Here is a 14446-nt window from a genome sequence, read left to right as displayed (position 1 = left end):
GTAGGAGTCTGACATTTTAGTAAATATGTCAGTGTGTCAATATGTTTATGTGTCGATGTATGAGTGTTAAGGTATTGATATATCAGTGTGTTAATGCGTTGATGTTTGAATCTGTTAATGGGTTGATTTGTCAGTATGTCGATGTATTAATGTGTAGATGTTTTAGTATGTTAATGTGTTGATATGTTGATGTGTTGATATGTCATGTGTAGATTTATTAATCTGTTATAGTGTTCATCTGTCAGTGTGTCAATATGCCAATGTGTTGCTGTTTGAGTCTGTTAATGTGTCGTAATGTTAACTTGTGGATGTTAGAGACTGTTAATGTGTTGATTTGTCAGTGTGTCAATATGTTAATGTGTTAATGTATGCGTTGTTCAATATGTTTGTGGTTCAATATGTCAAGAGTGTATATATGTCTATGTATTGATGTATTGATGTATGATCCTGTCAATGTGTCAATATGTCGACGTGTGAATATTTTAGTCTGTTAATGTGTTGATTTGTCAGTGTGTAAATCTGTCGATATGCAAATGTTTCAGTCTGTTTATGTGTAGATCTGTCAATGTGTCAATGTATGAGTCTGTTGATGTGTTCATCTCCCAATGTGTTTATGTTTGAGTCTGGTAATATGTTGATCTGTCAGTGTGTCAATGTGTTGATGTTTGAGTCTGGTAAGATGTTGATCTCTCAGTGTGTCAATATGTCAATGTGTTGATGTTTGAGTCTGGTAATATGTTGATATGTCAGTGTGTCAATATTCAATGTGCTGATGCATGAGTCTGTCAATGTGTTGATCTATTAGCGTGATGATGTATGTGTGCTAAAGTGTTGACCTGGCAGTGTGTCAATAAATCAATGTGTTGATGTTTGAATCTGGTTATATGTTGATATGTCAGTGTGTCAATATGTCAATGTGTTGATGTTTGAATCTGGTTATATGTTAATATGTTAGTGTGTCAATATGTCAATGTGTTGATGTATGAATCTGGTTATATGTTGATATGTAAGTGTGTCAATATGTCAATGTGTTGATGTTTGAGTCTGGTTATATGTTGATATGTAAGTGTGTAAATATGTCAATGTGTTGATGTTTGAATCTGGTTATATGTTGATATATTAGTATGTCAATATGTCAATGTGTTGATGTTTGAGTCTGGTTATATGTTGATATGTAAGTGTGTCAATATGTCAATGTGTTGATGTCTGAGCCTGGTTATATGTTGATATGTTAGTGTGTCAATAGGTAAATGTGTTGATGTTTGAGTCTGGTTATATGTTGATATGTTAGTATGTCAATATGGCAATATGTTGATGTTTGCGTCTGGTTATATGTTGATATGTAAGTGTGTCAATATGTCAATGTGTTGATGTATGAGCCTGTCAATGTGTTGATTTATCAACGTGGTGATATATATGTGTGTTAAAGTGTTTATATGTCAGTGTGTCGATATGTCAATTTGTTCAAGTTTGAGTCCGGTAAAATAATGATCTGTCAGTGTGTGAATATGTCAATGTGTCTGTTCATGTGTTGATCTATCATCGTGTGATGATGTATGTGTGTTAAAGTGTTGATCTGTCAGTGTTTTAATATGTCATTGTGTTGACGTTTGAGTCAAGTGATATGTTGATCTGTAATTGTGTCAATATATCAATGTGTTGATGCAGAAATCTGTTTATATGTTGATCTGTAAATGTATCGATATGTCAATGAGTTGATATGAAACTGTTAATGTATTAAAGCAGTCAGTGTGTCAATATATCTATGTGCTGATGTATGAGTCTGTTAATATGTTGATATGTCAGTGTATCAATATGTCAATGTGTTGATACATAAATGTGTTAATGTGTTAAATCTGTCAGTGTGTCAATATGTCCAATGTTGACATAGTAGCCTGTTAATGTGTTGTTTTGTCAGTATGTCAATATGTCTATGTGTCGATGTGCGTGTCTTTTAATGTGTTGAAATGTCAGTGTGTCAATGTGTCAATGTGTTGATAAATGCATATTTTAATGTGTTGATCTGTCAATGTGTTGATATATCAAAAGTTGATGTATGAGTCCGTTAATGTGTTGATTTGTCAGTGTTTCAATATGTCAATGAGTCGAAGTATGAGTTTGGTTTTTTTCTAATCTGTCAGTATGTCGATATGGCAATGTGTTGATGTATGAATCTGTTTATGTGTTGATTTGTCAGTTGATGATGATCTGTCAATGTTTTAATATGTCACTTGATTAATATGTCGATTTTTTAATAGGTCAACTGGTCAATGTGTCTATCCGTCTATGTGTCAATGCATTAATATGCCAAAAAACTACTTATTCTGTATAATCAAGTTGAGCCGATGGCTGGTTTTCAGCATTTCAACTTCCCCTTATTCGCATTAGAGTCAACATAAAAAGACAAAAAGTCCATTAAAAACATTAAACATAAAATTGCAGATAGAGCACAAATCTCACCAAACGGCCATGAGAACAATTATTAATCCACTAGTGGCGTCCATCAGTTTGTATTTGCCAAGAAACCTTTCAATACGTAATTACGTAATATTCTACATAATAAAATTGAGAATGGAAATGGGGAATGTGTCAAAGAGACAACAACCCGACCATAGAATATACTGTCCATTTATTAAATTTATTTTATTATTCCACACTTTGTGAATACTGATAGTTTATTTTAGTAAGACGTCCATTTTCGCTGAACTTAAAATTGAGAATGGAAATGGGGAATGTGTCAAAGAAACAACAACCTGACCATAGAAAAAACAACAGCAGAAGGTCACCAATAGGTCTTCAATGTAGCGAGAAATTACCGCACCCGGAGGCATCCTTCAGCTGGCTCCTAAACAAATATATACTAGTTCAGTGATAATGAACGCCATACTAATTTTCAAATTGTACACAAGAAACTAAAATTTAAACAATACAATACTAACAAAGGCCAGAGGCTCCTGACTTGGGACAGGCGCAAAAATGCTTATATACATTAAAGTTTATGGGCCAGCTGAAGCAGCCTCTAGGTGTGGGATTTTCTCGCTGTGTTAGAGACCAATGGGTGGCCTTTGGCTGTTTTATGCTTTTTGATCTGGTTGAAGTTTCCATTTACTTTTCTTAGGCAGATCAGCTATATCCCACTGTGGCAATACTCTCGGGAAAGTATGGTTGTACTTGGGACAAAAAATGTTCGTATCTCCTTTAGACAAGGAAATGAAAGCATACTGTCCAATCTTATTGCATTGATCAAAATAATATGACTTATACCTTATTTACGATCAGTGCATGATAATATAAACAATCATATGTTCATCAATAAACATCAATTCTTGATAGACATTATTCTATAGTTATATATTTTTCATTAAATTGGATGTGAATAATGTGACGAAGTAACGTAAATAATGTTACATACTACACGAATGAATTTTATTTTTACAGGACATTCGATCTGGTAAACAACCTAGCTTTACCAGACCGAAAATATAATTTTAACAGACCAACTTTTTTTTTACATCTAATTGTATTTTATCCTATAAAATACAAAAAAAACTTATGACTTGTTGTGCCCTACTCCTCTCCAAAAATGCACAAACACGAAATCATGTGACAAGAGCGTAAAAGTGATGAAAGACGTGCACAATTGCTTGAATGCATTTCTGTGATAAAGAAAAGTAATATCACATTTTATTGGATTTTGACATGAACATTATTTGTGAACTAAAAATAATTTAGAGTTTCTGTATAAAACATTCTAGATCAAGCTTAAGACAAAGCAGCTAGAGAAAAACTATGATTCAAATGTTGCGTGTAACAGAAAAATAAACTTTTTAAACTGACAGCAGCAATCTCATGAAATCAACATGTCGACTTCTTGTTACTTTGTCAATACATTTATTCTAACAAGTCGACATTGTAATGCAATTTTTTCTTCATCATTCCGACAAGTTGACTCCACACGATGATTTGATTCCAGCTTATTACACACAACATAACTATCAGTTCCGACTTATTTGCAACAAAATAACTTTACATGGGGTGTACCATATGCGCTTCCATACCTTGGTCTATGTGAATATTCAACAAAGGACACAGATGGATTCATGACAAAATTGTGTTTTGGTGATGATGATGTGTTTGTAGATCTTCCTTTACTGAACATTCTTGCTGCTTACAATTATCTCTATCTATAATGATTGGTCCAGTAGTTTCAATGAAAAATGTTAGGAAAAATTTACAAATTTTATGAAAATTGTTGAAAATTAACTATTAAGGGCAATAACTGCTACGGAGGTCAATTGACCATTATGGTCATGTTGGCTTATTTTTTGGTCTTATTTTGCTTCTCATTATTGCTGTTTACAGTATCTCTATCTATAATTATATTCAAGATAACAACAAAAAACGGCAAAATGTCCTTCAAATTACTAATTGCGGGGCAGCAACCCAATAACAGGCTGTCCAAATCATCTGGAAATTTTAGAGCAGATAGATCTTGACCTGATAAACAATAACAATCACTGTCAGATTTGCTCTAAATGCTTTGGTTTTTGAGTAATAAGCCAAAAACTGCATTTTACCCCTATGTTCTATGTTTAGCCATGGCAACCATCTTGGTTGGTTGGCTGGGTCACCGGACACAATTTTCAAACTGGATACCCCAATAATGATTGTGGCCAAGTTTGATTTAATTTGGCCCAGTAGTTTCAGAGGACGATTTTTGTAAAAGATAACTAAGATTTATGAAAAATGGTTAAAAATGACTATAAAGGGCAATAACTCCTAAAGGGTCAACTGACCATTTTGGTCCTGTTGACTTATTTGAAAATCTTACTTTGCTGAACATTTTTGCTGTTTGCAGTTTATCTCTATCTATAATAATATTCGAGGTAACAAACAAAAACAGCAAAATTTCCTTAAAATTACCAGTTCAGGGGCAGCAACCTTACAACGGGTTGTCCGATTCATCTTAAAATTTCAGTGCAGATAGATCTTGACTTCATAAACAATTTAATCCCAGTCAGATTTGCTCTAAATGCTTTGGTTTTTGAGTCAAAAGCCAAAAACGGCATTCTATCCCTATGTTCTATTTTTAGCCACGGTGGCCACCATTGTAGGTTGGCCAGGTCACCGGACACAATTTTTAAACTAGATACCCTAATAATGATTTTTGCCATGTTTGGTTAGATTTGGCACAGTAGTTTCAGAGGAGAAGATTTTTGTAAAAGTTTAAGGACGACGGACGAGGGACAACGGACGCCAAGTGATGGCTAAAAAGGTCAGGTGAGCTTAAAAGGATATTGACATCACATGCCTTGTGAGAGAACAAGTAAAAACGATATTGATGTTATCAAAAGTACCAGGAATATGATTTAGTACGCCAGACGCGCGTTTCGTCTACATAAGACTCATCAGTGACGCTCAAATCGAAAATTTTATAAAGCCAAACAAATACAAAGTTGAAGAGCATTGAGGATCCAAAATTCCAAAAAAATTGTGCCAAATACGGCTAAGGTAATCTATGCCTGGAATAAGAAAATCCTTAGTTTTTCGAAAAAATTCAGAGTTTTGTAAACAGGAAATTTAAAAAGTAACCACATGTTTGATATTCATGTCAACACCGAAATGTTGGCTACTGGGCTTGTGATACCCTTGGGGACGAAACGTCTACCAGCACATGCCTTTTAAGAGGAACAAGTAAGAATGATATTGACGTCACATGCCTTGTGAGAGGAACAAGTAAGAATGATATTAATGTCACATGCCTTGTAAGGGGAACAAGTAAGAATGATATTGATGTCACATGCCTTGTGAGAGGAACAAGTAAGAATGATATTAATGTCACATGCCTTGTAAGGGGAACAAGTAAGAATGATATTGACGTCACATGCCTTGTGAGAGGAATAAGTAGGAATGATAGTGATGTCACATGCCTTGTAAGAGGAACTAGTAAGAATGATATTGACGTTACATGCCTTGTGAGAGGAACTAGTAAGAAAAATATATTCAACACTTTGACATGTTTGAGGAAAGTATAAATTAGATGAGAATGATTTTAAAGTTAATGTGATCTGTAATCAATCAATCTTCATCAATAGCCTATTTCACTTTTCCCATCAATTTGTTGTTTTTTTTCATTATAACATTATAAGCAGATATTAAGGTTTCCGTATATTAGAAACAAGTAATTATAAATCATTTCAGCCGGTATCTGAATAATTAACATTAGATGATTACCTTCAAATACTGGTGCTGCAGGTTCCTGTGAATGGGTGTCAGGAGTTACTTCTGGGGAAGTCTTTGACATGGCAGTCTACAAAAGAAAATTATGCAATAAACTATCATGCCCCATGTGAAAACTTGTCAAATAGTTTAATACACATTTTTTAATAGCCTTTCTACCTGCCACTAGGTTTAAAGGACAATAACTCTATATTTTACAGGAATTTGAAATGTGCAATGCAATCACAACTTATTTTAACTAGACACAGACAATTATCCTGAATGGACCGTGACTCTTAACTTATTTCTAACTTTGATTCTGTTGTTTGCATCTATTTGTTATAATAGGTACAGTCATTGTATTGAACAAAATCATTTCTCTTCGCCACATAATTTATAGATAATGCATAGTGAGGCACGTTAACTAAACATGAAAGTGCATATGTAGTTTTCTCCCTTACTAGTATAATTAGTTTCAGAATGTTCATTGTTATTTCCCTTGTTTAAAACTATAAATTTCATGTTTCTTTATTTAACATGTTTAATGATTTACATGATGTTTATTCAGTACCTATTTGTGAAATTGAATAGATATTAGTATTTTGAATTCATTGGTTAAAGATATTCATTTATATTCTAAAATCTAGTATTTGCATTGTCACAAATCATTTATAACCTCCTTTGAGGTACCAGTCTTGTATTACAACTCCAGTTTCCGGTGCATGTCAAAACATGGAGGGAAACAAAATAGTCCATTTTTTTCTGAATTTTTTTCTGGACTCAATTTTTTCTGTTTGATTATAGGTTTATGCTGAATTGAAACATATATATAGATTTAAAAAAAATCTTGCATCTTTTTGGGGATATCAATCCAGGAAAGTGGAAGGATTTCAGGTTTACTGGAAGTGGTGCGGCCTAGTGAAAACAGCAAACAGAAAGTAGTAAAAAAATGTTTTGACTTCAGGGTTACGTAACTTTTTATTCTTCGTGGCATGACCCACTTTTTTTTCGATTAAATCACAATTTCACATTAGTACATACATGATATGAACATGAATTTTTTTTTCTATGTAGCATTTTTTATTTTTTTATTTTCAAAGATCAGCTGTTTAGCATGTAAGCCTATGGAGCAGTCAATTACAAGATTGCAACCTGCATAGGGTAAATTTATGTTCACTGCAAGGAAGTAGCTCATGTGGACTTTTGTGTGCCCAGAATGACAAAACATCATGATTTAAGGACTTTGTAAGAAAAAAAAAATCATGCGGTTTCAAGTAACACTGAAAAAACTGAAATTATGTAATAATTATGCTTTTTTATACTAGACACCATTCAAAAGTATTAATAGATATAAAGCACAACAGTTTGAGGCAAATTGAGATTTTGATGGTATTACATACATGATTTTCAATTAAAAAGAACATAGAAAGATTTTTTCCTCTATGAAATCTTCTTCTTGTGATGAAATTTCTAGTTGTGCAATTTTATTGAAAATCAGTGCAAAGTTGAAAGGACAGCTACATACAAAAGTAATTTTTTTCTTTAGGGTTATTATTTTTATGGCTCAATTGTTGACATTTAGGTAGAATATGTATAGAATGAACTTTTGGTGAAAAGATTTTCACAAAATGTTCACTTTGGATGAGTCTATACTTCTTTTCCTGTCTGCGGCACTGCATGGTTAATTGAAAATTTCATATTTGGGTTAAAAAGTTGTTTAAAAAGTAGAACATCTCTAAAACTATCCATCATGATAAGGATTTTTGTGGTTAGGTGTGACAAGTAATCAATATTCTTACCAAAAACACCAACTTGAGTATTCATTTGTTTTTTTCTTGATTTTTATTTCAAATTTTATATGCATTGGGGTGTCAAGTACAGTCTAAAAACTATGATATAGTATGCATGTATAAAGACCTGTATAGTCAAAAAAGGGAAAGGTATGGTATTTCTTGTGTTCAGTTAGTTGTATTGTAGCATATTCTTCACTATGAAAAAGTTTTGGGTAGTTTTTCAATTTGACTTAAACAAGAGGCCCACTTGGGTAGATTTCATGGGAAAAAGGGGGAGGGGTAAAACTATTGAATGTGGTTCAATCAAAGAGAAGGAAAAAAAATAAAAATAATAGATAAAAATACTCTTCTAGCTTCACAGTATCCAAATAATAAGAAAACATTCATAAAGATAGACTAGAATGAGATTTACAGATCATTTGATAGACATGACTGATTTCCAAATTTTGCCTGTTTTCAGAAAGGGGTATTGCTTTAATAGTGGGGTTATTTTTCTTAATACAACTAAACAGTTCTTTTAATAGCATTTTTTATGTTCAAATATGACTACTTAATGAAACTAAGTGAATGATTTATTTTTTGAAGACATGTCATTATTGTTATAGGTACCAGTCTTGTATTACAACTCCAGTTTCCGGTGCATGTCAAAACATGGAGGGAAACAAAATAGTCCATTTTTTTCTGAATTTTTTTCTGGACTCAATTTTTTCTGTTTGATTATAGGTTTATGCTGAATTGAAACATATATATAGATTTAAAAAAAATCTTGCATCTTTTTGGGGATATCAATCCAGGAAAGTGGAAGTGGTGCGGCCTAGTGAAAACAGCAAACAGAAAGTAGAAAAAAAATGTTTTGACTTCAGGGTTACGTAACTTTTTATTCTTAGTGGCATGACCCACTTTTTTTTCGATTAAATCACAATTGCACATTAGTACATACATGATATGAACATGAATTTTTTTTTCTATGTAGCATTTTTTATTTTTTTATTTTCAAAGATCAGCTGTTTAGCATGTAAGCCTATGGAGCAGTCAATTACAAGACTGCAACCTTGACAGACTTTAGGCAAGTATACATGTTATATGACTGGTTTGGTGTAATAGCATTGAATTGTCTGATGTCTGAAGTATACAGTCCAACCAATGAAAGCTGTACTGAATGCAAATCTTCCATTAACTTATTGGAAATCCAAAATAAACTTTTTATAATTGAATCAGTGTTTATAATGTACAGATTGAAAACATATTATTGATATTGAATAAATACTGTATCATATGCAGTTTATACATGTATTTCAACCATCAAAGAGGATATTTGTTTGGTCAGGTAAATTAATTAATGAGCGATAGATTTCTCCAAGAAGAAATTTAAAGGTCTCAAATGAATAAACCACACAGAACACAATTGCTATTGTATTGATTCAATGGGACAGGTAAACTTACAAAAGTTTAAATACCTTGTCAAAGTGCAGACACCTCTGTGGTTCGCAATAACACATAATGAACGGGTATATAATCTGTTTATTGTTGGCATTGTAAAAAAACAATCTAAATAAAAATTTATTATATTGAAACTAGTCAAAGTTTGTCGAGGGCAATGCCTCCAACTACACCACAATCATCAATACTGGGACCAACTACCGTATCTCCAGGACCAACAAATTTCACCTCTAGACCAACAACCTCAGGGCCGACAACAAATTCCACCTCTAGACGAACAACCTCAGGGCGGACAACAAATTCCACCTGTAGACCAACAATTTCTGGACCGACAACAAGTTCCACATCTAGACCAACAACCTCTGGACCAACAACAAATTAATAATTATATATTCATTTAGAACACCGGAATAATTGCTTGCTAATTCCGTTTCAGGTCTTCATATTTAGAATTTAAAATGAAAATTAAGTCACGGTTATATATGATGAACTAATTTATTTAAATAAATAATTTGTTATATATATGCATAGATAATCTATAATTAATTAAGTTAATATTTAAAGTAAAATATTCAAAAACTAGCCAGGATCGTTTCTACAAAAGCGTATTAGGGGCGTAGTAAAAATGAAATCGGATTACTGATTGTGTTTAAAGTCAAAATGTTGACATCTCATATCTTAAAATCTCTGTGATTTATATTTTTGTTTCACTTATTTTGATAATTTACCAGTTTAATACACAATTATCTCTATCCAATAATATATGAATATTTGGCGGTTACGCGTACCCTAAGAAGTCCAATTATGCCACGCATACCCGCATGACGCAGACACTGCCTTTATTATAAGCTTAATTTCACTCGTTTCATTTTCTTAAAAGAAATGATAGTTTTCGCGATAGTTCTTAACCTGGGTAAAAGAATAACACTTAAAAGCGATAAAAATGTATATCAAGATTTAATTGTATAATCAGAACATTTGAACTTCTGGAAATGGTTGCATAAGTTTTTTTGTTTTTTTTTGGAACGTTTTCAAAATCTAAAATATGTCTCCAAACATTTACAGTTTGTCATAACCTGGCGTGGTGTTCTCGGAAGTATCCTTTCGTTTGAAGACACACTATAAGACAGATTTTGGGATGGACATAAGATCATTTTAGAGCACTGACGCATCTCAAGTTTGAACGTTCTGATCATATCTTACATTTGTTTTTAATTGATTGAATTGTATATACTTCAGAGTAAAACAGTAAAGAAAAATAACACAGATATCATGTTAGTCTAAAGAGTTAGTCATGCAAAATTTTTAATCCTCACAACTGAAATCTTTTTAATTATGTAAAGGGATTTTTTTTTAACGTACTCGGTCTTTTACAATATGTACTTGAATGCAACAAAATCAAATGGAGATAAGGTTTTTACGTCATAGAGACAAAAACAAAGCGACACAAATTAAACAGAAGAAAGATGTGCATTCCCATTTGCAATTATATACTGGCATTTCATTAAGAAACTCTGTAAAGTTGATATCTATAGTTTTCTTTCATTGCTTTTTTTTTATCATGTTTATAGAGAAACATAATTTTCTAAATACACATTGCAACTATTAAATTTACCCACGTCCCACCTTGAAAACCATTATTGGTCCTTTTAACGAGACAGCAACAAAACGACATAATTAAACTATAGATATATACAGTCCCAATTATTCCTCTAATATACAATAAAGATACTCAAAATTTATAAGAATATTTCAGGTTGATATTTATTTGTTTAATATCTTTTGATATTTTAAAGAGATTTTTTTTTCTTCTGGTATTGAAATTTAAACAATTGATTAAACGAAGTGAATATCTGTACTTTGGAAATCTTGAAATTTGTAAGAAAATTTAAAGTTGATATTTTGGTTTTTCTCACTGGGGTAATATTTTAGAGAACTGTTTTTTTGTATGGAAATTAAAACATTTGATATAACTAGCGCAATATGGGAAATCCGTAGTTTGCTTTTAAAAAAAAAACCAATAGTTTAAAATCATACATTGTAACTGTTGACTATAACCAGGGATTCGTTTAGATTAATATATAAATCATTGTTATAACCAAGTCCGACTTTTGAAATTCAAACTCTTTGTTTTTTATTAAAGTTAATTCAATATTTGAGAAGTTATTTAAGGTTTAATCAAATGAATATTTCATCTAAGTGTTAATTGTTAATAATTTTTGTTTACAGTATAATCTAACTAAACATGAATTTTAGAGTGTAATTAACTCGGCTTAGAGTTTTCACATGATTTATTTGTTGAAGTAGGCCGTTATTATTGAGTAAATAAGTTAGATCTGAGACAACTATAATATAAGTTATCTACGTTCATATCCGTAATATATTAGATATTCTAACACCCTGTAGTACCCCAGTACACCCTGAGGCAAATTTATCCCCGGTCTTAGTCCGAATCGGGCGAGTTTTAGGGAAATTGGCGTACAAACTGTAACGTGAAAACAACGTTATAGTAGTCTCAGGTTAGATTGAAAGTGTACTCTTTGTACTTTGAATAGTACTGAAGATGAATTCCATTTTGTTTTACAATGTGAAAGCTATAGAGACTTAAGTAGGCAGTTCATGAAACCATATTATTATTGACGTCCGTTGTCGTTCAAATTAGTGCAACTCCTCAGTACTGAAAATATAAAAGATTTGCGTAATTTGTGTAAACTCTTGATAAATGCACTTAATCCTAGGATCGAACTGTTATTTGTCAATTCTTGATGTTTATTTGCTTCTCTGATGTAGTATGTCATATGGTCATATTAAAAATATATATTTGTATTTATTGCACTGATAAGCATCATGTCTGTGCTTAGAGTAATAAAGACTTGGATAGAATTATTTTTTTTATGTATGAAATGCACATTTAAGGCATATACAAACAATACAATAAAAATATACACAATGGAAAAATTAACATATTAAACATCATTTATAAATGACTTTTTAATAAACGGAACAGTCAGCTGCATAATATGAAATGAAGATAGAATTAATTGTAATCTATCTGTTTCAGACAATTTAAAGTATTCTGGGCATATATTATTTATATCATTTTCAAGCTGATTTATAGTGTGTTGATTTTTTGTTTGATCTTTAAAGAGTCATCTCAAGGTGATGAGCGATGGTGATAGATGTAACAGTTTATTAAAGTCAAATAAACATATACATGTACAAGTTTACTTGGTAAACAAAAACAGACGGTTTCATTTGAAAAGTAACCAGATGCTCCGCAGGGCGCAGCTTTATACGACCGCAGAGGTTGAACCCTGAACGGTTGGGTTAAGTATGGACACAACATTCAAGCTGGATTCAGATCTAAATTTGGATTGTGATTAAATAGTTGACACAGCATAGATTTCTGACACAGAATGAATGTGGTCTAATGAACTTAAAATATTTTATTTGCCTTTGAGCAATTCACTATGCTGTTGAAAAAATGTTTGAAAAAATTTTCTTTTTATTTATGAAATCTGAAATAGGAAAAATTTAACCCCCCCCACTATTTTTTTTCCACATCCCCCTTTACCTTTTTTCTTAAACTGATCTCGATTCAAATTTCTAATGGAGTTTGCAACAAAAACTACTCATTTAAATACATCATAAAATATTAAAATGTAAAATAAAGTGCTTGTTATCACTGAATGGTAAAGATTGTTTTGATTTATCAGTTGGTAGTAAAAGTGAATATACATTGTATATTGTATAAAACAATGATTTAAGTTGATTCAACTACTATTCTGGACAAAGAAAGATAACTCCAATTGAAAATTTCTTGCTATTGCCCAATATTGTGCAATTAGATATTTCATGCTATTGCGCAATACTGTGCAATTGAAAATATTTGCTATTGCACAATACTGTGCAATTGAAGATTTCTTGCCATTGCGCAATAGTGGCAATTGAAAATTTCTTGCTATTGCACAATACTGTGCAATTGAAGATTTCTTGTTATTGCTGAATACTGTGCAATTGAAAATTTCTTGCTATTGCACAATACTTTATATAATAATTTTGGATCTTGATTTGAACCAACTTGAAAACTGGGCCCATAATCAAAAATCTAAGTACATGTTTGAGATTCAGCATATCAAAAAAGCCCAAGAATTCAATTTTTGTTAAAATCAAACTAAGTTTAATTTTGGACCCTTTGGACCTTAATGTAGACCAATTTGAAAACGGGACCAAAAATTAAGAATCTACATACACAGTTAGATTCGGCAAATTAAAGAACCCCAATTATTCAATTTTTGATGAAATCAAACAAAGTTCAATTTTGGACCCTTTGGACCCCTTATTCCTAAACTGTTGGGACCAAAACTCCCAAAATCAAAGCCAACCTTCTTTTTATGGTTATAAACCTTGTGTTTAAATTTCATAGATTTCTATTTACTTATACTAAAGTTATGGTGCGAAAACCAAGAATAATGCTTATTTGGGCCCCTTTTTGGCCCCTAATTCCTAAACTGTTTGGACCTCAACTCCCAAAATCAATCTCAACCTTCCTTATGTGGTCATAAACCTTGTGTTTAAATTTCATTGATTTCTATTTACTTATACTAAAGTTATTGTGCGAAAACCAAGAATAATGCTTATTTGGGCCCTCTTTTGGCCCTTAATTCCTAAACTGATGGAACCAAAACTCCCAAAATCAATCCCAACCTTTCTTTTGTGGTCCTAAACCTTGTGTCAAAATTTCATAGATTTCTATTTACTTAAACTAAAGTTATAGTGCGAAAACCAATAAAATGCTTATTTGGGCCCTTTTTGGCCCCTAATTCCTAAAATGTTGGGACCAAAACTCCCAAAATCAATCACAACCTTCTTTTTGTGGTCATAAACCTTGTGTTAAAATTTCATAGATTTCTATTCACTTTTACTAAAGTTAGAGTGCGAAAACTAAAAGTATTTGGACGACGACGACGACGACGACGACGCCAACATCATAC

General features: G+C 32.0%; 1 protein-coding gene across 1 annotated transcript in view; it reads right to left on the bottom strand.

The window, feature by feature from the left end:
• The window catches only part of LOC143052008 (uncharacterized), a 69823-nt gene that overhangs the window by 44017 nt on the left and 11360 nt on the right, over nt 1-14446 (bottom strand). Inside the window, exon 4 of the mRNA XM_076224981.1 lies at nt 6235-6310. Coding sequence (XP_076081096.1) covers nt 6235-6310 — 76 coding nt within the window. The remainder of the gene's footprint in view (nt 1-6234; nt 6311-14446) is intronic.

The sequence above is a fragment of the Mytilus galloprovincialis genome, chromosome 11 (genome assembly GCF_965363235.1).
Source record: "Mytilus galloprovincialis chromosome 11, xbMytGall1.hap1.1, whole genome shotgun sequence".
Taxonomy (NCBI): Eukaryota; Metazoa; Mollusca; class Bivalvia; order Mytilida; family Mytilidae; genus Mytilus; species Mytilus galloprovincialis.
Note: the sequence above shows the minus strand (reverse complement) of the source record. Positions and strands in the feature narration are given on the sequence as shown.